Source organism: Amblyraja radiata, chromosome 7 (assembly GCF_010909765.2).
Source record: "Amblyraja radiata isolate CabotCenter1 chromosome 7, sAmbRad1.1.pri, whole genome shotgun sequence".
Lineage (NCBI taxonomy): Eukaryota > Metazoa > Chordata > Chondrichthyes > Rajiformes > Rajidae > Amblyraja > Amblyraja radiata.
Genome location: NC_045962.1, coordinates 2,283,212 through 2,311,195, shown reverse-complemented (window position 1 = coordinate 2,311,195; position 27,984 = coordinate 2,283,212). Strand labels below are relative to the sequence as shown.

General features: G+C 43.1%; 1 protein-coding gene across 1 annotated transcript in view; it reads left to right on the top strand.

Annotated features, from left to right (window-relative positions):
* The window catches only part of LOC116975668 (armadillo repeat-containing protein 8-like), a 36,760-nt gene extending 19,279 nt beyond the window's left edge, over window positions 1-17,481 (top strand). Inside the window, exons 4-8 of the mRNA XM_033024994.1 lie at window positions 1,646-1,727; window positions 6,206-6,292; window positions 7,536-7,628; window positions 17,069-17,203; window positions 17,473-17,481. Coding sequence (XP_032880885.1) covers window positions 1,646-1,727; window positions 6,206-6,292; window positions 7,536-7,628; window positions 17,069-17,203; window positions 17,473-17,481 — 406 coding nt within the window. The remainder of the gene's footprint in view (window positions 1-1,645; window positions 1,728-6,205; window positions 6,293-7,535; window positions 7,629-17,068; window positions 17,204-17,472) is intronic.
* The last annotated feature ends 10,503 nt before the right edge of the window (window positions 17,482-27,984 follow it).

The following is a 27,984-nucleotide window of genomic DNA, read 5'->3' as shown; positions in this document are numbered from 1 at the left end:
TGATACAGTTAGTTGATTAGCATGTAGTTGATCATGAATTTGCATTTTAAGCATTTGCATTTACAACATTGAAGAATTGATTGAAGGTCTGTTAACCATAACACTTGTTATGTCCTTGTATACTGTCCTACAATGTAAATGTTGATATTACTTTTATTTGATTGGGAAATATGAAGCAAATTATTGTTTTGTGATTGAATAATTAATCAAAAAATGATTAGAATGAAAGTTTGACAACTCTGTGGTCATGCTTTCAATTTGTTCACTATGAGGAGGGCTATTGTTGAGTTTATATGTAGACTTGTAGATTGGCTTGACAGAAGAGCCTTAATTTTCCTTGTGACCTTGTGATCTTTCAGTGCTGTAACTCTCTCTCATGATTAGTACCATAAATGTTCAATGGACAATTTTATTTTGGGATGGAGATCATTCGTCTTCATTTATTTTCTCTGCTGGTTCTGGTTGCACATCTACTCTCCTTTTAATTTCAATTGACCATTTTCTATCCTCCACTTCTTATTCCTTACTTCCCAAAGTCATGTATGTTTTTTTGATGAGTGGATGACTTTGTTTTGATTCTTTCCCATTTTTTTTGCATCATCTTTGGAAAATAATCTTCTGGATATCAACTGGCAGTTTGGAAATATGTCCTTTCATTTAGATTCCCAAACAATGTCCTACTTTAATGCAATATTGGGCTGATCTTGCTGGACCCGGTGACTGCTCAATGCGACCCTTTGTGCTCTCTGCTTGCATTCACTCATTTGGTCCAGGAAAGGACATACCTTAATGACTCTCTGCAGCCAAACTTCAGGTGCTGACATCTCAACCGTGTCATTTAAGAAAATATTAAAATTGAAATAAATTATTAAAAGATGATTAAGTAGATTTTAGAAATAATGATTAATTATTAACACATAAAATATAGCACATTTGCTCCATCCTTGGTGTATTATTTGCAGTCTGCTGTTACCCTTGCTTTTCTGCACTTCGATGTTTTCATAACTCTTTAATTAAGTAGTAAGATTTGTTTCTACTCCCCGTCCTCTCATTCTGTCTCCAAATGCAGGTGATTTAGGTAATTGAAATAAATGCTTCCCACAGTTCTTGTTTCATCTAGATATGATGATTTGTGTCAATTCATCCCTGTAAATGTTTCTAAATTATTATGTTTTCCCCTCTTCATTAATATTTAGTTTTCTCTGAACAATTTAAAAATATATCCTTCTTCATAAATGAAGAATGCAAATGTCTGTTTGACTTGTCTGCCAAACCAGACCTCCTACTGAGGACCATCATCGTTTTTAATAAATAGTTTGGTTTGGCTACTTCAAATATTATCAGAAGTACGTCTTCTATAACTGACTTAATCACTGGTTTTGTTTAAGAAGGAACTGCAGATGCTGGAAAAAATCGAAGGTAGACAAAAATGCTGGAGAAACTCAGCGGGTGAGGCAGCATCTATGGAGCGCTTTATCTATCCTTCGCTCCATTGATGCTGCCTCACCCGCTGAGTTTCTCCAGCATTTTTGTCTCCCTTTAATCACTGGTTTTGAACATTTGATCATCTTTGTTCCTGTACAGAAGGACGATCACATCTGTATTTTTACGAAGATTTGTATATTTTCCCAATTTCCATTTCTAGATGTTTGCACAGTCTGTCCAGGTCGGTACAACAGCTTCGGACTAGTTTTCAGGACCATACAGTATGGAAGCCACTAATGAAGGTAGAAGTAACATACATTTATTGAAGCTTATATTATACCAGAATAAATCATAAACATTTTGTTTCTCAGTGGAGTTTGAGTTTTTAGTAAATCAGTTTTGTTTCTGCCACTCATCTGAAAAGTGTGGTGCAGACAATGAAGTTGAATGTAATTACATATTTTGTACTAATAAAGTTCATAGGTGAAATTCACTTGTGAATTCAGTCTTCCAAGTATGCCAGTGACAATTGGTTTTAATGGGGTTTTTTGGCCTGCAAATAAATTTGGCTATTAATTTTCTCCTTTATTGAATTGTAAAGCTTTTCTGTCATTGGGATTAAGCCGACTGATCTTCAGGCAGCAGCTTTATCCTCTTCTGAAATTATATTCTTGTTTCATAATGTAGAATGCATCTGATTCAGTACTTCAAATGCTGTCAGCATTCTGGCACCTCTCCTTTAATTTTGTTGTATCCAATATCCTGAACTGGTCTCCTGCAGTTTTAGTAATGCCCTCTTGCTTAGTAAACACCCATCCACATGCTGCTCTGGTGATGCAGGCATGCTTTCTGCCTTCAGTGGTAGATTTCATTTAAGTTCTTAAATCAGCCTTTCTACTGCTCCAGCAACGCTTTTAGGATTAATTTGCCTGCCAAAAACTTTTGGATTCACTTTTTTGCCAGTTGTCAAATTTTTATTCTATGTTTTTGGTCACGCTGTTTTTTTTTTCTGACCCAGATGGTAAAATTTAGTATGTAGGAAGGAACTGCAGATGCTGGTTTAAACCGAAGATAGACACAAAATGCAGGACAGGCAGAATCTCTGGAGAGAAGGAATGGGACGTTTTGGGTCAAGACCCTTCTTCAGACTCAAATATAATTTAGCTTGTCTCTCTCCTCTGTTATTATTACTACCTTTATCACTTGCACCCTTTTTCAGCTTCATTTTATACTCTTTGATTGACCACGGAGCTATGGTTTCCCTCCATTTTCACCTTGTACACTGCACTAGAAACTGCTGCTTTACATTTCTGCTTGCCAGATAACAAAGCTTGAAATTGTGCTTTTTTTTCCCAACTGAATAAATAAAGGTCATTGCATTTTTGCTTCCTTGTTGAACTCACTTGAGGCAACTGAACCTCCAACTTGTCTCAGAGTGCAGTTATACGAAATGTATAGGAAGGAACTGCAGATGCTGGTTTAAACTGAAGATGGACACAAATTACTGGAGTAACTCAGTGGGACAGGCAGCATCTCTGGAGAGAAGAAATGGGTGAAGTTTCAGGTCAAGACCCTTCTTCAGACTGGGGACGAAGACCCTTCTTTGTCCCGAAACATCGCCCATTCCTTCTCTCCAGAGATGCTGCCCATCCCACTGAGTTACTCCAGCATTTTGTATCTATCTTCTGTGCAGTTTGTACGAGTTGGCGTCAAGGCAAGTTTCAAGTAGGATACCACTGATAATGAACCGATAGTAAACAGTAATCACAAGTCAGCTCAATGTCCGTGTGGTATCCATGAGTAGTTAAGTCATCAATTAATTTGAGCAATGTAGGAAGGAACTGCAGAAGCTGGTTATACACCGAAGATAGATACAAAATGCTGGAGTAACTCAGCGAGACAGGCAGCATCTCTGGAGAGAAAGAATGGTGACGTTTCTGGTCGAGATCTTTCTTCAGCCTGAGAGTCAGATTGAATGATTCATAGGGCAAACCAATTAGTGGTAATCATTTTAGAAAAATAACATGACAGAACAAGCGGAAATTAAATATCTTTAACACTTAAACACTTAACACCCATGGCATTGTGAAGAAATGAACTTTTCTGAGCAGGAGATGTTGACCTTTTATGCCATTAAAACCAGGGTGCACTTTATTCAGTCAGCCTTAGTATTTTCATTAGTTCATACAGCAAGAATGGTATGTATTTGGTATTCAGGTTAATTCATTGATCGTATTTGTGTGGCATAGTTCACTGTTAAGGTTCACTTCTTAATAAACAGGCAACTCACAAAAAGGTTAGGTAGACCAACCCAAACTTTACTGATCATCGGCCGATCGAAGTGACGGGGATACTCCAGTCAAGTAAGCAACACAGACACTTGACTCTCCTGTCACCACTTCAATTAACAAAGAATTGCATGATATTTTATATTGTGTTTGTCACAGTCACATTCCAAAGATGTTAATCATGGTCAGAGATACAGTCAATACACATTACCACAGGATGCATCTGAGCTTGTCTCTTGTCAATTAGTAGACACATTTCAAAGGCATCTTATCAGTTGGTAATTTCAAGACAAGACATTTCAAAGGCATCGGTCATTGTCTCAATATACATCACTGAGACAAGTCTGGGCTTCTCTCTCTCATCAATTGGTAGACGCATGTCAAAGGCATCGGTCATTGTCTCAGTACACAGCAACCTGAGCAAGCCTGGCTTGTCTCTCTCTCTCTTATCAATCCACTGAAAAAGGCCTGCTTGAGATGAAATATAAGCTATAACCTGTTCCAGGATTCCATTATATGTCTTTTATATATTTAAAAGCATTTAACCTTTTCATTACCGATGACTGCTTCAGGATAGTACTGTGTATGTGTGGTCATGAGGTGTTGTCAGTTTTGCACACTAATGATGTCAAGTCTTTGCAGTTTTGCCTAAATGCTGTGTGACATTAATTTAGCTTGCTGATGTTATCAGTGACTGTGAATCTTTATCTTACTGAATATTTACATCAGTCCTTTAGAACAATACTGAATCTCTCCTTCACTGAGGGCTCCAGATTGACATACGTAGAGTCATAGAGTGATACAGTGTGGAAACAGGTCCTTCAGCCCAACTTGCCCACACCGGCCAACATGTCCCAGCTACACTAATGCCACCTTCCTGTGTTTGGTCCCTATGCCTCCAAACCTGTTGTATCCATGATTTGACATGATACTAGCTTATGCCACTGCTTTGTTAAGTACAAAAATATGTCAAACAAATTTTGTACAATTTTCTCATTAGTATTTGCTTGTAATTTGCGAATCAGAATATTTTAGTTGAAAACCCTATTTTAATTGTGGCTATTATTTTTAGACTCTAGATTAGAATAACCCTTATCTTAACATTAGTTTTAAAAAAGAGAGCTGGAGGAACAGTAGATCAAGCAGCATTTGCAGAGGGAATTGGACAGTTGATGTTTAGGGTTAAAACTCTTCATTTGTACTTCACTAGTCCAGATGAAATGTCTCGGCCCAGAATGTTGACCGTTCATTTGCCTTCACCCACTAATTTTCTCTGGCAGCTTTCCCCTTTTTGTTCGAGATTTCACTGTCCATAATCTCCCTGGTAGTAGAAGCAGAATCTCTGAAGTAGATTTTTCAAATGAGTGCTACATTAATCAAATCTATTAAGTGATCCATCAAATCTGTTAAGTGCTTCAAATGAGCTAGAATGCAGAGAAAATATAGTTCGTAAACCAGGGAAATATATTTATTTATTCACAGGATATTAATTGATATTAGGTGATTTTTATTTTAAATCTTACAGCAAAAAATCAACTTGATGTTACTTATACATGATCTCAAGTAAATATTTAGAAAGCAAATTATTATTATATTTTGCACCAAAACTGAGTAAGTTTTGCATTGTTGGAAAAAAATCACTCGCTCAACTGAATGTCTTAGGAGCAGAAATATTGGAGGGATAGATTTTTCTTTCAAAGGAATGAAAGACTACATACATAAGCAGTCATACCCACCGTAGCTTTCTGCTGCGTCAGTTTGTTGCTAAGAACATTAAAATCTCTACCAATACATCTGCTTGATCAGTTGATTTCCTGAGTCTCTTCCTCAGTGCTGTGGCTTCACCTCATTCTCAGCAATGAAACTGAGAAGATGGGTCTTTGCTCAGCTTCGAGAACGTCAAATGGCCAAGACTATGTCAGAGGGGCAAGAGTCAGGCAATGCCTCACACGTTATATGGAGATTTTGTTTCTTTTATCCTTTTCTCCTGATGAGCTTTCATCTTGGATTTAAGTAGAAAGCATATTACATTTTATATCATTTAGTTATTAAGATGATTAATTTTGGATAATAGGTTTGATGTTTTACACTTTGACCTTTTGGCTTCTTGCGATCCAAAGCTATTACCATGACTACAGAGATTATTAGCTATTTATGTTTTTCTTAGTTGATGGATTATTTTATTTCTGTAAATTTATGCTGTGGGCCAATGAGTTCCAATTGCCATAATAACTCGAGACTGGATGTGCAAGATATTGCTTGCATTTTGATGTATCCCTGTAAGAAAAATTGCTGGAAAAAAAGAAAGTACATATAAAGTGATTCATAAAATGCCCAAAAGTACTTTACAGCCGGTGAACTACTTGTGAAATGTAACCGCGGCGGTAAGGTAGAAAATGCAGCAGATGGTTTGTAAAGGAACATTTTGTTGTGCTAAAATCACGGTGAATGTAAATACAAAGTACCTTGGTTCTCCCCATTTTATCTTTCAGTTGTTACAAAATGCTCCTGACGAAGTCCTTGTGGTGGCATCATCAACACTATGCAATCTTCTCCTTGAGTTCTCCCCAAGCAAGGAGGTTGGTCTCTAGCAAATGAAAAGGGTATTCGGAGCATTGACTTGCAGACTTGTCAGTTCTTTCAGTTGGAATTAGTTATTAAAGATATCAGAAAATTCTCGTGATTAACAAACTACATTTTAATATTATATGTTTAAGAAAGAACTGCAGATGCTGGAAAAATCGAAGGTAGATAAAAATGCTGGAGAAACTCAGCGAGTGAGGCAGCATCTATGGAGAGAAGGAATAGGCGACGTTTCGGGTCGAGACTGATGTCGGGGTTGGGGGGCCGGGAAAAATAAAGGAAGAGGCGAAGACAGTAGACTTGTGGGAGAGCTGGAAAGGGGAGGGGAAGGAGGGAGAAGGCAAGGACTATCTTAAATTTCTTAAATTGAAGAAGTCAATGTTCATACCGCTGGGGTGTAAACTACCCAAGCGAAATATGCGGTGCTGTTCCTCCAATTTGTGCTGGGCCTCACTCTGGCACTGGAGGAGGCCCACTAGTTTCAACATTTACAATTATATTTTGTCACTAATTCCAATCCCTTTATATTTTCTGGTTGCTCCATTATAAAATTCAAATAAAACACATAATTTGAGATAAATCAAAAGTCAGAGTAACCAGTGGACTGAAATGATCATTAGTTTGGTTATTGAAAAAAAATGCCAGTCAAATTGAAGCTTTTTTTGTGATACCGAAAATGTATCTCCGATTTGTGTACATTATCCACAGCTGGCATTCCTGAAATAGGTTTCATTTACACTGCAATTCCATCTGTCCTCATCAGGGGACACCATTATATTGTGTGGTTAAACCCTGTTGAACGTGAACCATTGGATGTCTACAATATTGGAACAATATGGGTATATTAGCTTCATTTCTGCTTTCATAAGTGCTAGGAGCAGAATTAGGGCATTCGGCCCATCAAGTCTACTCCAAATTTGATCATGGCTGATCTATCTCTCCCTCCGAACCCCATTCTCCTGCTTTTCCCCATAACCCTTGCCACCCATACTAATCAAGAATCTATCTATCTCTGCCTTAAGAATTCCTTTAGAATAATGTAGAACTGTGCACAAGAAGCTACTCATTTGCCTTTGTGATCTTTCACCACACCCAAGTTGCAAGAGATCCTGATTGGAGAAAATTGTTAAGATTTGATTTAATAATTTATAAAAATTCCAATTGAATCTTTTAGGAGTAGGCAAACTAGAACATTCCATTGATATTTATAAAAGATCAGTTTTGCATTTTATGTTGCAGCCTATCTTGGAATCGGGTGCTGTGGAACTGTTATGCAACTTGACCCAGAGTGAAAATCCAGCTCTCAGAGTCAATGGGATTTGGGCATTAATGGTAAGTTAATATGAGAAGTCAGTTGGAGAAATTTATATTATTTATTATTAAAAACAAACTTTGGCTATTATATGTAGCGATACTAGAGTTTTCATGTCTACTACTGTAGTCACTTTAAATACAAGACATTGTTGTTTCATTTAGTTATGTTAAGTATTGTACTTAATATATATATAGCAAATATAGCATATTTATAATGTTCATTAGATGCAGATGCATACCCAGTTTCTGAGCATGGAACAATATAACAAAGGAACAGGCACTTCAACGTATGATTGCTGTGCCGACAATTATATCAATATAAATGAATCCCATCTGCCTGCATATGGTCTATGTCCTCCAACCCCTGCCAGTTGATGTGCGTCTAAATACCTCTAAAATGTTTCTGTCATATCTGCATTCTGATTTCCCCAGACAGTGTGTTCCAGACACCTACCGCAAATACCAACCCTGCTTGACACTGTGTAAAACAAAAAACTTGCCTCATAGCACATTTTAACTTTCCTCATCTCACCTTAAAGCTATGCCTCCTGTATTTGGCATTTCCACTCTGGGAGAAACGTTCTTGTTAACTACCCGATCTATGCCTTTCATAATTTATATACTTCTATCGGGTCATCTCTCAGTCTACGACCTTCCAGAGAAAACATCCAAGTTTGTGCAACCTCTCCTTGTAGCCAATGCACTCCAATCTAGGAAGCATCCTGGTGAACCTCCTTTGCACATGTCCAAAGCCTCAACATCGTTACTGTAATGTGGTGCCCCTATTGTATGCATAACTTCAAATGTGGCCTAATCAAAGTTTTATTGAGCTGCACACAGAGAGTTGTGAGTATGTGGAATTCTCTGCCTCAGAGGACGGTGGAGCCCGTTCTCTGGATCCTTTCAAAAGAGAGCTAGATAGGGCTCTTAAAGATAGCGGAGTCAGGGGATATGGGGAGAAGGCAGGAACGGAGTACTGATTGGGGATGATCAGCCATGATCACATTGAATGGCGGTGCTGGCTCGAAAGGCCGAATGTCTATTGCAACAATAATCCCCACCTTTTATATTCAATGCCGCAATAAAAGCAAATATAGCATCCACCTTCCTTATCATTGATCTACTTGTGTTGCCACTTTCAAGGAGCTATGGACTTGAACCCCAAGATCCCTCTGTACATCAGGAATCTACCATTTATTGTACACATTCCTCTTGCATTTTGAACTCTGGAAATGCTACAACTCACACCTGGCCGGGTTGAATTCCATCTACCATTTCTCCACACATATTTCCAACTGATCTATATCCTACTGTATCCTTTGACATCCTTCTTCACTATCCACAATTGTTGTGTTGTCTGCAAACTATCAAATCAGCTCACCTACAAATTATATATATCACAAACAGCAGAGAACCTGGTAGTGATCCTTATGGAATAGCACTGGTCATAGACCTTCAGTCAGAATAATACTCCTCTACCATTACCCAGGATGAGGTGTTCCAGACCAGGGCATCGGAGATGTCCTCATTCTTTAGGGAACGGGGATTCCCCCTCTTCTACCATAGATGAGGTTCTCACCAGGGTCTCTTCTATACCCCGTAACTCTGCTCCCACTCCCCATCCCCCCACTCGTAACAAGGACAGAGTCCCCCTTGTCCTCACCATCCACCATACCAGCCGTCGCATACAACAGGTAATCATCCAACATTTACACCACCTCCAATGGGATCCCACCACTGGCCACATCTTCCCATCTCCACCCCTTTCTGCTTTCCGCAGAGACCGCTTCCCACCGTAACTCCCTGGTCAATTTGTTCCTTTCTACCAAAACCACCCCCTCCCTTGGTACTTTCCCTTGCCACCGCAGGAAATGCAACATTTGTCACTTTACCTCCCCCCTCGACTCCATCCAAGGACCCAAGCAATCTCTCCAGGTGAGGCAGAGGTTCACCTGCACCTCCTCTAACCTCATCTAATACATCCTCCGCTGTTCCAGGTTTCAGCTGCTCTACATTGGTGAGACCAAGCGCAGGCTTGGCGATTGCTTCTCTCAACACCTCCGCTCAGTTTGCAATAGCCAACCTGATCTCCCGGTGGCTCAACACTTCAACTCCCCCCCCCCATTCCGAATCTGACCATTCTGTCCTGGGCCTCCTCCAACACCTCATATTTTGCTTGGGCAGTTTACACCCCAGCAGTATGAACATTGACTTCTCCAATTTCTGGTAGTCCTTGCTTTCTCCCTCCTTCCCCTCCCCTTCCCAGCTCTCCCACCACCCACTGTCTCTGCCTCTTCCTTTCTTCACCCCCCCCCCCCCGACACCAGTCTGAAGAAGGGTCTTGATCCGAAACGTCGTCTATTCCTTCGCTCCATAGATGCTGCCTCACCCGCTGAGTTTCTCCAGCATTTTTGTCTAGCATCGATTTTTCCAGCATCTGCAGTTCTTTCTTAAACACTACGATTACCGTTGTGTCTTCTGTGGCCAAGCCAATTTTGAGTCTAACTAGTAACCTGACAGAAAATAAATGTGTGGGTCAAACTTTTCCTTTAGTCAAAGCTATCATTGAATTTAACAAGAATTTTTACATGCATGTGAGATATTAAAAAAATGCATTAAAATGAAAATAAATAAATATATATATAATACTAAGAACATAATTTAAAACTTTTCATTAATCGCAATATTAAGCTTTTAAAAAAGGTTGCCTTGATTTGCTTAGAATCCCCATTAAAATCAATGTTTTTTTAAAGTTTTAGAGACACAGGGTGGAAACTTTTGTCACTTTTGTCAACTAGAGAGTTTAATGTAATGCTTCTGCTGCTTATAACAATCTGCAAGAGGCCTATAGTATTTTAGTTTAGTTTAGAGAAACAGCACAGAAACAGACCCTTTGGTACACCGAGTCCACACCAACCCGCAATCCCTGCACATAAACACTATTCTACACACACTGGGGACAATTCTACCAAGCCAATTATCCTACAAACCTGTACGTCTTTGAGTCTGGGTGGAAACCGAAGTTCTCAGATAAAACCCACACAGTCATGGGAAGAACGTACAAACTCCATACAGTTTAGACAGCACACGTAGTCTAGATAGAACCCGGGTCTTCAGCGCTGCAAATGCTGTAAGGCAGCAGCTCTACCGCTGTGTCGCCCTATGGTGTCTGGTCTGACATAGGATCTTAGTGATGAATTCTAGGATAATGCTGATGGGTTCAGGTAAGATTGGGCTCTTCCATTCAACTTTTGGGAAAGTCCATGAGCAGAGCAAAGTGACAAGATAAGGCCCCTGAATTTTCCATTAAATTCTGGACTCTCTGTAGGATAACATGAATTTGTAACTTCCTTTCATTGGAGTGGCTAATTGCTGTTGGTTCATATGACAAATCCAGCTGATTATTATTAGGCTTTGTCTTTTATCACCAATCAGACCATTCGCTTTAATCAGCTTTCCCTATTCCCTAATATTATTCTATGATGAGGAAAATGAGCATCGACACAACGGTATTAATAAGAAAGAGTGACCAAAAACCTGCCCAAAGATTCATGCCAGACCACACTTAGGAAATGTAGACTTTCTGTTTATATATTGCGATGTCAAGTCAAGGGAGTTTATTGTCATATGTCCCAGATAGGACAATGAAATTCTTGCTTTGCATCAGCACAACGGAATATAGTAGGCACAAATACAGAACATATCATATCAGTGTGTCCATACACCATTATAGAAATATATCCACACATCAATAAATTAGCAGATAAAGTGCAAAAAAACAGATAATGGTCTATTAGTGTTCAGAGATTTGTTTCAGTTGAGTTTAATAGCCTGATGGCTGTGGGGAAGTAGCTATTCCTGAACCTGGACGTTGCAGTCTTCACGCTCCAGTACCTTCTACCTGAAGGTAGCGGGGAGATGAGTGTGTGGCCAGGATGGTGTGGGTCCTTGATGATGCTGTCAGCCTTTTTGAGGCAGCGACTGCAATAGATCCCCTCGATGGTAGGGAGGTCAGAGCTGATGATGGACTGAGCAGTGTTTACTACTTTCTGTAGTCTTTTATGTTCCTGGGTGCTCAAATTGCCGAACCAAGCCACGATGCAACTCTTGAGGCTAATGTTTATTCATCCATGACTGCCCATTTGAAGATAATGGTGATGCAATACCTTAAATTGCTGTAGTTCTTTGTGAATACACTTAAATATGAATGAATGGAACTTTATGTAGGAGGGAACTGCAGATGCTCGTTTTAAACCTAAGATGTACACAAAATGCTGGAGTAACTCAGCGGGACGCAGCATCCCTGGAGAGAAGGAACTGATGACATTTCGGGTCGAGACCCTTCAGACAGGGGAAAGGGAAACGAGAGATATAGACGGTGAAGTAGAGAGATATAGAACAAACGAATGAAAGATATGCAGAAAAGAAACAGGTCATTGTTAGCTGTTTACTAGGTGAGAACGAGAAGCTGGTTGGATGGGGGAGGAATTGAGAGTGAGGGAATGCAGGTGTTACTTGACGTTAGAGAAATGAAACTTCATTTTGAATGAATAAAACATTGCTGTTTGGTGCAGAGTTCGAGGACTTTGAACAATAAACAGTGCTATAGTTCCAAGCCAGTGATATAATTCCAAGCCAGTGATATTGTTCCAAGCCAGCATGATTGTTGGAGCTCCCATTCACCTATTGCCCCTATCCACACAGCTAGAGGTCATGGAATTGGGAGGTATTTTTAGAAGAGCCTAAGTAAGCGATTGCTTTGCATTTTGTAGATGACAATACTCCAGGCAGTGCTGGAGGCATGGACTGTGAATAGCGTGTGGGTTAAGTATATTTCTTGGTGGTGTTGAGTTTTCCTTGGGGGTTATTGAAGGTTTGCTCCAAGCAAATTACATCAAGCCAGCCACCGACATGTCTTGTAAAGTTGCTGGAAATGCGTTGGGACGTCTTGGTCTTGGCATCATGCTCAGCACAGACATTTTGTCCTTGTGCAGCACTGTTCGATGTCACTGCTGGATATACAGGCTTTGACCTGTATCATTATTGTGGCTGGCACAGTTGAGATGTTGGCCACTGGCGATACCCAGAATGGTGGCAGTGGGGAACTAGATAACGGTAATGCCATTCAGTATTAATGGTGAGTGGTTAGGCTCTCTCTAATTTGAGACAATAACTGCCTGGCACTTCTGTTGTGTGAATGTTATTTTCCTACTATCAGCCCATACCAAAATGTTTTGGTTGTACTGCAAAAGGCCTGGAATGGATCATGTTTAGAAAAGTTATGAATATATTTAAACATCATAGTATTATGAGTGAGCAATCATACATTTGAATTAATGTTGGGCTTAGGATGTGGCCCTGAGACATTCCTCCTGTGATTTCCAAGGGGTGGGATGGCTGACCTCTAACATCTTCCTTCCTACAAGGTAGGATTCCAACCACTGAAGTGTTTTACATGGTACCCTTTAAGATTGTATCCCTTATCCATACAGCACCTGATGTTTCTGTACAGGAACCATTGTATTCTTGCAAAATGGCCTAATATAAATATACGTGATAAATCAGATGTGATGGTTGCAAAAGCTTCATAAGTTAGGCAAAATAACTTTACATAACAATCTGAAGAAGGGTCTCGACCCAAAACGTCGCCTATTCCTTCAGTCCATAGATGCTGCCTCACCCGCTGAGTTTCTCCAGCTTTTTTGTCTACCTTCGATTTCTCCATCATCTGCAGTTCTTACATAATAAACTCATCAGAACGTTAAATAAACCTTTTTTTCTGATTTCTCCCGCTGCACTGGCACTTTTTTTTATGGTGCTTGGCATGTGATAGCCCATTCCACAGGATTTACTTTGAACCCAGTCAGTATTGCATTCTGGTTGACTTTGAATAAATGGTGCACAAAGTGTCTTCAAATCAACATGTTATTTTTGAAGATATCCCATTTAAAAAAATAATAATTTTGGGTTAAGGCACATATGAGTGAGTGTATTAGTCAAGACATGATTCCAATTTGAGCTCCGATGTGTAAGCTTGAATAGACTTCTGTCCAATGATGAGCAAATGAGTGATTTAAATGTCCTTGATTTAATTAAGCTGTTTGTGGACTGGCATATAGATTCTAAGTGAGTATGGAGGAACTGCAGATGCTGGTTTAAACCGAAGATAGACACAAAATGTGATGGAAGGCAATAAAGTACAATCTGCCTCTTTATTCTTCCGTGGTCAGGGGAGTCAAACCATCTGCAGTCGGAGCGATCGAAGCTCCTGCAGCTGGTGGTCGAAGCTCTCGCGTCGGGGCGGTCGATGCTCCTGCGGCTTGGAGTTCCCGAAGTCGGTCTGTGACCAGAGACTGCGAGCTCCACGATGTTAAAGTCCGCAGTCTCCCACGGTTGGAGCCCAGAGGTTGATCCATGGCAAAGGGATCGCCAGCTCCGTGATGGTAAGTCCACAGTCTCCCGCAGTGGATCTCCCAAAATCGGTCTCCAGCAAAGGCCGCCCACTCCTCGATGTTAGGCCGCAGTGCGGACGGAGATACGATAGGGAAAAAAATCGCATCTCCGTCGAGGTAAGAGATTAGAAAAAATTTCCCCCAATACCCCCCTCCCCAACCCCCCACATAAAACAACCCAAAGACACTAAAAACATACATTTAACACATACAAACAAACAACAAAGAATGAATGGAATACAGAGTGAAAAATAAATGAACAAAACCTCCCAGAAATGATGTAGATCAGGTCTTGGAAGTGTTGAGCTGAATGAAATTAGCATAAGTAAAATAAACTCACATTAATGGAGCTAAAAGCTGATAAAAGAGGCACACAGTGGGTTATTCTGCCATAGATTCTGAAATTGTTCTGGAATCCCATATATCTGGCTAACATATATGATCTCATTATTATGAAAGGAGAGGGAGAAGGCAGTAGAATACAGATAATTTGACGTCTGTAGTAGAGAAAATGCTGGAATCACTTTTTAATAAGCAAGGAGCTTTGAGAATTTTTAAATAGTAATGGCCTAAATCAATTCTGGCATCTGGACCGGCCGGAGAGACTCGGTGGGTCAGGCAGCATCTGTGGAGGGAAATGAACAGATGATTAAGAATAGAGAATAGAATAGAATAGAATAGCCTTTTATTGTCATCCAGACCGAAGTCTGAACGAAATTTAAGCAGTCATACATATAATACAATACAATAAAAAACAACAATAAACACATATTAACATCCACCACAGTGAGTCCACCCAACATCTCCTCACTGTGATGGAGGCAAAAGTCTTAGGGCTGCAGTCTCTTCCCTCCTCTTCTCCTTCTGCGCTGAGGCGATACCCCCCGGGCGATGTTAAAACCTGTCCTCGCGGCTCAAACACCGCGGCCCGGGGTAGTCGAAGCTGCCGCTCACCAGACCTGCTGACGCAGCCGCTGGCCCGCGGCCGAACCCCCGGTCTCAGGCCACCGCCACCAGAACTGCCGTCCCAGCCCCCGGAGCATCGTTCCAGCCCCGAGCCGGATCGCCCTCACGTGAGTACGGCACCGTCTCAGCCTCGCGCCAGGCCGCCGCTCCTCCCTCGGGCCAGGCCGCCCCGACCGGGCACCGCTCCTCCCTCGCGCCAGCCCGCCCCTACCGGCACCGCTCCTCCCTCTCGCCAGGCCGCCCCGACCGGGCACCGCTCCTCCTTCAGGCTGGGCCGCCCCGACGGGCACCGCTCCTCCCTCAGGCTGGGCTGCCCGCCTGGGCGCCGCTCCTCCTCGCGCCAGGCCGCCCCGACCGGGCACCGCTCCTCCCTCAGGCCGGGCCGCCCCGACCGGGCACCGCTCCTCCTCAGGCTGGGCCGCCCCGACTGGGCGCCGCTCCTCCCTCAGGCTGGCCGCCCCGACAGGCAACCGCTCCTCCCTCAGGCTGGGCCGCCCCGACCGGGCACCGTCCTCCCTCAGGCTGGGCCGCCCCGACCGGGCACCGCTCCTCCCTCAGGCTGGGAACGCCGTACCTCCCCGAGCTCGGCTACTCCGACGGGAGCACCGTTCCTTCCTCGGGCCGGCCGTCACAGCCCCTCACGAAAGCCCTGTTCCAGCCCCGAGCCGGGCCGTCCTCACGGGAGCGAGCTCAGTGTGAGTCCTGGCGGGCTCTGCCTCCTGAGCCTCGAGGTCGCCAGCTCCGCCATTAGGCCTCAGCGCAGACGGAGGCAGAGAAGGGGAATACGACAAAAAAGTCGCATTCCCCCGCAGGGAGAGACAGCAAGCCCCGTTTCAACCCCCCCCCCCCCCCCAAAACACAACTAAAAACCAAAACTAGACTAACCAAAACGAAAATAAACAACCCAAAAAACACAAAACAAACAGGACTGCCGGAGAGCCGCTGCAGCCAGATTAAGAATAAGGGACTGAGAAGGAAAAACCTTTTTCACCCAGAGAGTTATGAATCTGGAATTCTCTGCCTCAGAAGGTAGTGGAGGCCAATTCACTGGATTTTTTTCAAGAGTGTTAGATATAGCTCTTGGGGCTAACAGAATCGAGGGATGCGGGGAGAAAGTAAGGACGGGGTACTGATTTAGGATGATCAGCATGATCATATTGAATGGCGGTTCTAGCTTGAAGGGCTGAATGGCCTACTCCTGCAACTATTTTCTATATTTTTTTGTTTCGGGTTGGATGCCTTTTTCATAGGGATTGCTAATGAATTGTTCACAATCCATATTCATTATTTGGAAGATGGAATCAAGTGAAATACGTTGATGGTTGTTGATTATGCATTCAGTAAACAGATATTCTAATTGAACACCACTAACACTAAGGGAATTGTGGCCATTCTCTTAAACTGGGGCTATTGTTCTTAGTTAGACTGCAAAACACAACTTTATTATGAAGATAAACACAAAACGAGATATAGAAGGTGATTCTGCAGACTGAAGAAGGGTCTCGACCCAAACGTCACCTGTTCCTTTTTTCCAGAGATGCTGTCTGACCTGCTGGGTTACACCAGCTTTTTGTGTCTATCCAGTTTAAATCTAGCATCTGAAGTTCCTTCCTACACGTGACTTTATTCTGATTTAGTAGAATAAGGAGATGGGATTCATGCATTGCCTTTGCGTTTATTTTTGTGCACTTGGTTTGTCTCTTTTAGTCTTTTGCTCCCTTTCCCAGCTGTAAGTAAAGGAATTAAGCATGTATTTTATTTTGTGTTATTTACATACTGTTTTACTGTTTTGGCTTCGTTCTTAAAATAGATGAGGAAATATACAATTACTTTCCTGTGTTGCTTTCTTACTTTAAAAAAAACTATGACCTCTCTTACTTCTGTGTTTTTCAATAGTTCAACCTTTTAAAGTATGCCAGCTTTGTTGAAGAAAATTTCACAATTTTAAGAATCTTGATATTTACAGTACTGCAGATTATTCCGTCCGCAATTAAATGTCGGCAAAATGCCAATTTAAATCATCCAATTTAATCTTTTTAGAATATGGCTTTTCAAGCTGACCAGAAGATAAAGACAGACATTTTACGAGGGCTGAGTACAGAACAACTCTTCAGATTGCTCTCAGATTCAGACGTGAATGTACTAATGAAGACTCTGGGGCTCCTCAGGAATCTCGTATCCACTAGGCCTGTATGTATTTGTAATTTGAATGTCAACATTTTCACATTCCAACCAATCTTTCTTTATTCCTAATATCCAGCTGGCTGCCTGGGCTGTCCTTTGAAGACCATGGGTCTAAGTGGGCAAATTTAGATTGCTATAGAAAGTGTAAGATGCTGGAACCAATTACTAAATAATGGTATCTGTTGCTAGATTTCAGCTCATGTTTGGTGACATTTTAATAGACCTCTTGTTTCTCTATAACGGTTTTTTGTGTTGTATAGTGTTACTAAGCTAACGAATCTGTTCTTTGCAAGTGGCACCTGCTTTGCTTTTCAGCTATGAAGAGTAAGAATTTTCTTGCCGAGGCTTTATATTTCATGTAGAAACATAGAAACATAGACAATAGGTGCAGGAGTAGGCCATTTGGCCCTTCGAGCCTGCACCACCATTCATTGTGATCATGGCTGATCATCCACAATAAGTAACCAATGTATTTGTAGGAAAGTATATGTAGCTGTAATTTTTGTTTCTGATAGGAATTCTATTTTTTGTTTCAGTGAATTGTGTGGAAAAATGTTATATATGAATGTCCCTCTAAACTGGTTCCTGTTATTTTACCGTTCTTCCCATACACATTTGGACTTTGTTGTTTTGCATGTTATTGCAGCTACGAGAATGGGCATCATTTTTTCTGAAATGACTACGTTGATTTAAAAATGGCCTCCACCCCCAAACCCAGCATAGCTGAAACTTGTAGAGAATCTTTACTGCGTCCTTTCCAATTTTGTGTTATATACAAATTGCTATAATCTCCATTCATAAAATTAATAATGGTAGGACTTAATAATTCGATCATGGCAAGATTGGGGACATTGCGAATCATACATTGAGCAGGAGTCCAATAATTCAATGATCTTCATTTCAGGTTGCTGACTGGAATCTCCTTTCAGTATCATTTCACATATGGTTTTGTATTGTATTTAAGATCATTATCCAATTCCTTTTGTTGTTGATTTCTGCATTGTCAGCTACTTCAAGTACTTGTTGGTACAGGCAGGTATACAAGGCCAGATGATTGTGTGGCTGAGGAGCGGGTGTAACGGACAGGAATAGTCCGGATTTTGCATCATTGGGTTAACCTCTGGGGCAGGACAAGAGCAGGAAGTACTAATTTCATCTCTGCAATTGTATTTTCTGGTTGTGTTCAGCTTTCCAATGGACATTTTGCTTGTTTAAGAAGGAACTGCAGATGCTGGAAAATCGAAGGTAGACAAAAATGCTGGAGAAACTCAGCGGGTGAGGCAGCATCTCTGGAGCAAAGGAAATAGGCAACGTTTCGGGTTGAAACCCTTCTTCAGATTGATGTGACGGTGGGGGGAGTGGGAGGATGAAAGGAAGAGGTGGAGCCAGAGGGCTGAGGGAGAGCTGAGAAGGAGAGGACTACCTGAAATTAGAGAAGACAATGTTCATATCGCTGGGGTGCAAACTGCCCAAGGTGCATATGAGGTGCTGCTCCTCCAATTTCCGGTGGTCCTCACTCTGGCCGTGGAGGAGGCCCAGGACAGAAAGGTCGGATTCGGAATGGGAGGGGGAGTTGAAGTGCTGAGCCACCGGGAGATCAGGTTGGTTATTGCGAACCGAGCGGAGGTGTTCGGCAAAGCGATCGCCAAGCCTACGCTTGGTCTCACCAATGTAGAGCAACTGTCATCTAGAGCAGCGAACATTTCCAACTGACTTAGGTCAGTTACACCCAAGTTCAAGTTCGAGTTCACATTTATTGCCACATGCATCAATTAGTACAATGTAATTTGATTTACCATGCAGCCACACAATACACAATAGAATATAACATGAACATCCATCACAGTGGAATCAACATTCTTCACTGTGGTGGAAGGCATTAACGTTCAGTCAGTCGTCCTCCTTTGTTCATCCGTGGTCGGGGCCATGTCGCCGCCGCCGCTACGGATGGCCCGATGTGCAGGCCCTCTCGTCAGGATGCTCGAAACTCCGACGTCAGGACGGACGTACACTCCGCGGCTTGGAGGTCCCGAATCGTCCGCTTCCTACCGGAGACCGCGACGTCACGATGTTATAGGCCGCAGGCCGGCTGTCGGAGCTCTTCTCTGGCGATCCCCGGCAAGGGCTCGCTCGACTCCGCGGCTTCAGGGTGTTATAGTCTGCGTGCCAGCGATCGGATCACTTCTTCTGGCGACCCCCGACATGGGATCGCCTGGCTCCACCATGGAAAGTCCGTGCTGAAGCTCTGGCCCGACTCCGGGAGAGGCCGCACCAATCCAAGCTGTTAGGCCGCGAGGGAGGGCGAAAATGCGACTAAGAGAAAAGTCGCATTCCACCGAGGTAAATGACTAAAAAACAGTTTCCCCCCCTAATCCCCGCTCCCACCCCACACTAAAACACACTTTTAGACATACTAAAAACAAAAAAAGTCGAAAGGACGAGCAGCTGCTGGTGAGGCTGCCGGCTCTCGGTGCCACCCGATGGTGCCACTGCAAACCCCACATGTTAATTCATCCTCTGCTACCTTGACATTGGTCTGGGAGGGTATGTAGACAGACGCAACTTTATGATCGATGTTGTCATCTTGAGGCAGCACCTCATGTGGATGCTATCAATGAAAGGGAGGGCTGTGCCCAGATAGCATGCAAAACAAAGCTTTTAGCATGACAATAACAAAACCTAAATCTAAATGCTCTTTGTCGCCTCTTACATTCCTGTGCGTTGGAATTGCCATGTAGTGAGATGGGAAATGTTTATGGAGAAACAAGGAACCACAGATGCCGGTTTACAATTTAAAAAAAAACACAAAATGTGGGAGTATATCAGAACATGGATAGGTGACGTTTTGGGTCGGGGCCCTTCTTGAGACTGATTGTGGTTGGATGGAAGAAGCTGGAAGAGAGGAGGGGCAGGACAAAGCCTGGGTGAGTCTTAGGAGGATACAGGTGAGGGACATTTGATAGGCAGTTGGGCAAAGGCGAGAGATGAAAAGACAAAAAGTTGAAGAGTTGCGAATGGGGAAGCCAGAGGATGGATTATAGGTGGAAGCGGAGGAGAGGGAGGGTGGGACGAAGAGAGGGAGGGGGGGAGGGTGGGAGATGGGAGGAGAGAGGTCAGAGACTGAGACACGTGAGAGCAGGTTGAAAAAACGAAGTTAAGAAAGCTGTTGGAGGCAACAAAAGGAGCCTTGCATAACACTGTACAAGTGAGTAACAGAAGCAGGCAGCTACAGTGTAGTCACATAGATCTGTTTTGCCTTGTTCTTCTTTGTGTTGTTAACTTGTGCCCGCGAAAAAAAACAAACAACAAATAGCATGCAGGAAGCATTTATGAAAATTTCAGGAAATACCATCAAATTCCAGGAAATTTGGGATTCTATTTATGGAATTGTTGTTTTGAGGTGTGGAAGCACTGGGATGATTGGCAGATGGAGCCAGGTAGAAGGGGAGAATGGAGGTAGAGGTTGTAAGGGTCACACGTGGAAACTCAAGAGGCTGCTGATAAGGGAGGGATGATCGACATATGGAATTACTGAGGGAAGGCGATAGGAGGCCCAGTGAGTTGAGTGTGCGCGTGACGGGTAGATGGAAGTGGGTGGGAGAGGGGAAAGAAACTGGATAATGAGGAGAGGGGATTAAAGACGGGGGTGGATCAGAAGGAGGGAGAAATAAAGATGTGAATTTGTATGCGGATTACCAGATTTCAGATTACATACCATTGGGCAGTAGACTACCCAAGTATAATATGGGATACTGTCCTAGTTTGGGTTTGACCTCACCCAGGCAGTGGAGAGGCCAAGGATAAACAGGTGGGTATGGGTATGGGAAGGGATGCTGAAATGGCATGCAACTGGAAGCTGACGATGGCCATTGTGCACAGAGCAAAAGTGCTCAGCAAAACAGTGCTGCTGATGTAGAGTAGACCCCATTGTGAGCACCAAACGTCATGGGCAAGGTTGGAAGTGGCGTATGTGAACCTCTGCCTCACTTGGAAGGGTTGTTTAGGTCCCCACACGGTGGTGAGGAAGGAGATATAGGGAAATGTGTTACACCTCCCACAGTTTCAAAAGGAAGTGCCGAGGAGAGGGTGGGTCGGGTGAATAAACCATGGAGAGAGTGGTCCCAGCAGGAATCGGTAGGGAGGAGTAGATGGGACTGCAGGGCTGCCAACTCTCACGCATTGAGCGTGAGAATTACGCATTTCACACGATTCTCACGCTCTCACTCTGATCAGAGTATTTCTCACGCTCAACACTTTAAAAAAAAAAAAAAATTAAGAAAGTCACGAAAAATTCAATTTGCCCATGGCTTCCACACTCCTCCACACTCACCAATGAGAATAGCTTTCTGTCGGCAGGTTTCCCGTAAAGAACGAGCAATTTGATTGGCTTAAGCCCATCGCACACTATTTAAAATGGCAAATTCTGCAGTACTAATGATTCCATTTGACACTCAGCTGCTGGAAATTCAAATTAAAGCAAAAATTGTTTTAGAGGTGAGTAAAAACCATGAGGGGAATATATAAGGTGAATGCATTGTGTTTTTCCCAGGATATGTGATTCAAGAACTAGAGGGCATTGGTTTAAAGCAGGGCTTTCAAACTACAGGCCCGTGAAAGCTTCCAATCTGGCCTGCGGGGTGATTTGGGGAAAAAAGGAGTTTAGTTTAGAGTCTAAAGGTGAGACACGGTGGTGGGTCCCAGCACCCACCCCTGAGGCATTGCTCACACCTCCCATCCTCACCTCCAGCAGCTCTGTGTCCGTCAGCCGCTCTGTCCACACCCCATGTAGTTTTAACCCCGGCCCGGAGCCAGGAGTGGACTGGGTGAGTGGGGGCTTCGGTGCCTCCTCCGGAGCCGCGGGGATGAATCTCGGGCTAGGCTCCACTCCGATGCCCGACCCCCGGGTCGCCGACCCTCACCTCCCCCGGACCCCAGCTGGACACAGAGCACCTGGGCCGGCCCGCCTTCCTGGAGGTGAGGGGGGAGGGGAAGGGAAACGCTCCCCGGACATCGCCAAGTCTCCGAATGTCCGCTCACTCCGGGTGTTGTCGCCGCTTCACTGACACACACTCTTACACACACGCTGGCACACACAAGGTTTAAAGGGATGTGGGCCAAATGCGGATAAATGGGACTAGTTTAGATGGGGCATCTTTATCTGCATGGCCAAGTTTGGATGAAGGGCCTGTTTCCATGCTGTAAGACTATGACACATTGTAGAAAGGGTGCAATTGCTCTGGAGAGGATCCAGGGGCGATTTATGAAGTTGGCAGGGCTGGATTTTTTTTTTTTCACTTTGAAGAAAGATTTGATAACTGGGATTGTATTATCTGCAGCACCTAGGTGAAGAAAAAACTTAGTTGAGGTGAATAATATTATGAGAATGGGACCTGTTTCGCTTAACAAAGAGGGTAGGAAGGAACTGCAGGTGCTGGTTTAAACTGAAGATAGACACAAAAAACTGGAATGACAGGCATCATCTCTGGACAGGCATTATCTCTGGAGAGAAAGAATAGGTGATGTTTCAGGTTGAGACCTTCAGACTAAAGAGGTTGAAAACCATATAGATGTAAAACACAATGACTGGAGATGTGTGTTATCCAACTAAAGGTAGAAAACAGAATCATGTGTTCATCTTTATTGACGTGAAACCATAATATATATATTACAGAAAAAATGGGGTAGCACGGTGGCGCAGCAGTAGAGTTGCTGCCTTACAGCACCGAAGACCCAGATTTGATCCTGATTGCGGGTGCTGTCTGTACAATATTTGTACATTCTGCCTATGACCACATGGGTTTTCTCCGGATATTCGGTTTCTCCCACAGCCGAAAGAAGTGCAGATTTGTAGGTTAATTGGCTTCTGTAAATTGTCCCTGGCGTGTAGAATACAACTGGTGTATGGCAGATTGCTGATCAGTGTGGACTTGGTGGGCCGAAGGACCTGTTTACATATAGATGTTTTACATATATATATTAATTTCATTGAACCATATACTTGGTTGAATATGTGGCATTATTTTCGTCTTGTTTCTATAGTCAAAGGGCAAGGTTGATTAATCTATTTGTGCAGAACAAAAACATAAATGTTGCATTCAAGTGTAAGTCAAAAGACTCGCTACAATATGCACCAGATTGTATAATTTCAAGCTGAAAAATGCAAAAGCTCCCTACTGTATGAGGGGGGACACCCCCCTCCCCACACCCTTCCCCCCAGCCTCTGTCGCTTCGCTCCCTCGCAATTTCTCACTCCCAACTCTCACTCAATGTTGCGAGCCCTGGTGGTGAGATGGATATCCTGGATTGGAAGGCCTCATCTTGAGAGCAGATGCAGAGGAGACAGAGAAACCAGGAGGAAGGAATTGTTACAAGACACTGGATGGGAGAGAGTGTAGTCAAGGTAGCTTTTGGAATCAATGGGTTTATAGTAAATATCAGTTGAGATGGCAACAGAAAGATCAAGGAAGGGGAGAGAGATGTATGTGAGTAGTGCAAGTTAGTAGCGATATTGATAAAATTGATGAGTCTGTATAAGTGTAGTGGGCAGTCGTTGATGTTGTGGCGAAATAGTTGGGGAGTGTTGTCAAAGTACGTTTGCAACACTAAACCAACAACAAAGCAGGCATAGCTGGGGCCCATGTGAATATCCATGGCTATGCCATTAATTTGTCGAAAGTGAGAGGAATCAAAAGAGAAGTTGTTCAGGGTAAGAACAAGTCCTGCCAGGCAGCTGAGAGTGTTTGTGGAGGGGAGCTGGTTTGATCTTTGTACTGGAATGAAACGGTGGCCACAAGACCTTCTTGATAATAATAATAATAGTAATAATAATAATAATAAATTTTATTTATGGGCGCCTTTCAAGAGTCTCAAGGACACCTTACAAAAATTGAGCATGTAGAGGAAAAACATGTAAGGGGAATGAAATAAATAGTAGAGACATGACTAGTACACAAAGTAAAGACAGAATTCAATACAAAACACAGTATGAGGCAATTAATGCACAGATGAAAAGGGACTGGGACGTGGGGCTAAGGATAGGCAGAGGTGAAGAGATGGGTCTTGAGGCGGGACTGGAAGATGGTGAGGGACACGGAATTGCGGATCAGTTGGGGGAGGGAGTTCCAGAGCCTGGGAGCTGCCCTGGAGAAGGCTCTGTCCCCAAAACTGCGGAGGTTGGACTTGTGGATGGAGAGGAGACCGGCTGATGTGGATCTGAGGGACCGTGAGGGTTGGTAGGGGGAGAGGAGGTCAGTGAGATATGGGGGGGCCAGATGGTGGAGGGCTTTGTAGGTGAGGACCAGGATTTTGTAGGTGATCCGGTGGGAGATGGGAAGCCAGTGAAGTTGTTTGAGGACTGGAGTGATGTGATGCCAGGATTTGGTGTGGGTGATGAGTCGGGCGGCTGCGTTCTGGACCAGTTGGAGTCGGTTGATGTAGGTGGAGCTGATGCCAAGGAGAAGTGAGTTGCAATAGTCCAGTCGGGAGGAGATGAAGGCATGGATGAGTCTTTCAGCAGCGGGCGGTGTGAGAGAGGGTTTGAGTTTGGCGATGTTGCGGAGATGACATGGCGGATGTGAGGCTCAAGGGAGAGGGTGGAATCAAAGATCACGCCAAGGTTGCGGTCCTGGGGAGATGGGGAGACAGTGGTGCCGTCGATGGTGAGAGTGGGGTTATTGATTTTGCTGAGTGTGGCTTTGGAGCCTATGAGGAGGAATTCTGTCTTATTGATGGGGGATGAAAATCCCAGGGCTGCCAACATTGGGTGAGAGTTGGGAGTGAGAAATTGCGAGAGACCAAGCCCGAGGAAGCAGAGGAGGGGAAGAGGAGGGAGGAGGGGTTCCCCCTCCCATTGGTATGGAACATTTGCATTTTTCAGCTTGAAATCGTACAATATGGTGCATACTGTAGTGAGTCTTTTAACTTACACTTGAATGCAATATATATTCTTTAAATTGGATTGGAGCGTTTTTGAAAGGGGGGAGGCTGTGCGATCACTGATCACTGTCCCTTCGACACAGAGACTATCGCGGCAGCGGCGCAACGCTTCCGACGCCTCTGACGGCCCGGGACACTCGCACTGTCCGGAGTGCTCCATGGCCGGAGCTGTAGCGAGCGACTCGTCAGCCCCGGAAACACTTGTCAGCCGCGCAAACACTCGCCAGTCCCGGCTCCCCGCATCTGTTCCCGCCGCTGGTTCTGCTCCCATCCCTCCCTCAGCCCCGGCTCTCCAACACCCGCGGACCATGCAGTTTATCCGAGTTTTGAAATTTTTGTTGATCACAGAATTTCTCACCACAGAGCGTGAGAACTTTCTGATCAGCGTGAGGGTGGGAGAGTTTGCTTGAGGGCGTGATTCTCATGCTCAAAGCGTGAGAGTTGGCAGCCCTGAGGTCCATAGGACCTGAGAATCCAACAGCAATAAAAGTTTCCAAAAGTGATGGAAAGACTGGAGGAAAGACTAGGTGCTGCGAGCTCACTTGTACCTGCATTAAGGAGGCAATTAAACACACCTGAGCAATTACAAATACCCGTGAAGCCATGCGTCCCAAACATTATGGTGCCCTGGATTATGTATAAACACAGCTGTAATTTCTACATGGTGAAACCAAAATGTATAAAAATGGCCTTTAATAAAATCTGACAATGTGCACTTTAACCACATGTGATTTTTTTCTATTACAAATCTCAAATTGTGGAGTACAGAGGCAAATAAATAAATGATGGGTCTTTGTCTCGAATATAATGGAGGGCACTATAGAAGGCTGAATTGCAAGGACTGTGGAGGATGTCTTTGTTAGTTGATGGTCGATGGGCTGTCTGATAAGGCCAAAAGAACTCGTGTCTCAAACTGCTGCAGTTTGTGTCAAAGGTCAACAATAGTGTTTTTTGGTTTGGAGTTCCTGGATATTTCAGTTCCGTTCAGCTTAGTTTGTCGTCACGTGTACCAAGGTACAGTGCTAACCAGTCAGCAGAAAGACTACCAATGTTACAAAATTTTGACATTTTATAAATCAAGTCTGCAATTTATCCCATCAGATAAAGCATAAAAATAAGTTTAATTTGACACCTAATTCACTTTCATATCTCAAGTATTTAAAAAGTTATGGCCATTTACATACTGGGAAATGAGCATCTTGTTCCCTATTGATTTTCTATGGACATAACAAAAAAGCTGTGATCGTGAACAGTCAAAAGCCCATAACTTTCTTAAAAATTAAGAGAACTGAATGAAATTTTCAGTTATCATAGATTGAAGCATTCTGAAACAAATATAAAATAATCTTACTTGGATGACCTGAAATTAAAGCATATAATTAGTTAGTTACCTAATTGTAGCTAATTTCAGACTTCAATTACTAGATCTAAACATCTATCCATTTCTTAATAAATGATTAACATTTTTAAATAGCCTAAATGTCCAAATAATATTCACAAATAATTCACAATAAAACATGATTTTAAAATCTCATTTACATTAATTTATAGACCAAATGGAAGGAATTTAGTGTTCAATTGCTGTAAATAAATGCCCATTTAAATCAGCTTTCTAGTGGGATCCTGTGAACGCGCTGGTTTAGAACGTTCCCATTGCGGTAGATTTGTGCCCTCAAATGCCCAGAAAAATACTGCAGGATATAATGGGCCCAAAATGAGCTGCTCGCAATATTAAACTTTGTATAAAGGGATCTTTAGAAGCCCTTTTTAATGTAAAAATATACAGCCTACCTTCAATTATTTGCTTTATGAGACCCTGCGGTTGCTGGCGGTCGCGGATTTAGAGATTGATTTTTAAACTACTATAACTATTTTACGAGGCCTTTAAAACTAATAATAGCTTTTGCGACGGGGTCTTCCAGCGATTTTTCGTTAATAATTAACTAGGCTGAACATCTTCGATTTGAACAGCCTAGAGAAAATCGCGTTTTTAACCCGCCCCCCTCTAAACGGTGCCAAAATCGCGCACACCCGCAGCGACAGATTTTCAGCGACGCTTCAGGTACGCTTTGCAACATACCTAAAGACAATACATGATTACAATCAAGCCATTTACAGTGCATAGATGCATGAGGGAATAACATTTAGTGCAAGGTAAAGCCATGGTAGGATGATTCAGTTGCCTGATTTATCCAGAAACACCAAAGAAAAGACTCTGTATTTGCATAAAAATCTGGCGTATTTGATGGCGGTGGAGGTGGTGCCTGCTTGCTGTCCTTGTCAAACCTACCAGAGGCTGACATTTTGGAATGTGCCGTTTAAGAATCTTTGAGCAACTGTGGACACATTGAAGCAGTGTGGTGAAGGGACTGATTATATAAGGTGATGGATGAGGTGCCAAACAAGTAGGCTGCATTGTCGCAGATGGTATCAACCTTTAGAGTGTTCTTAGGAGATGTATTCATCTAAACAAATGAAGAGCATTCCATCATAGGTACACAAAATTGCTGGGGAAACTCAGCGGGTGCAGCAGCATCTATGGAGCGAAGGAAATGGGTGAGAAGGGTTTCGGCCCGAAACGTCGCCCATTTCCTTCGCTCTTCCTGAAATTGCTGAGTTTCCCCAGCAATTTTGTGTACCTTCGATATTCCAGCACCTGCAGTTCCCTTTTGAACAGCATTCCATCATACCTCGGGCATGGCTCCTGAGACGGTGGAATGTCTTTACGGAATCAGGAAGTAGGCTGCTGTAGGATATCGTGTTTCTGATGTGCTGATGGAGGAAATTGATAAGCATGTGATAAATGAAAACTAATTTTAGGTGAGTATAAAAACTAT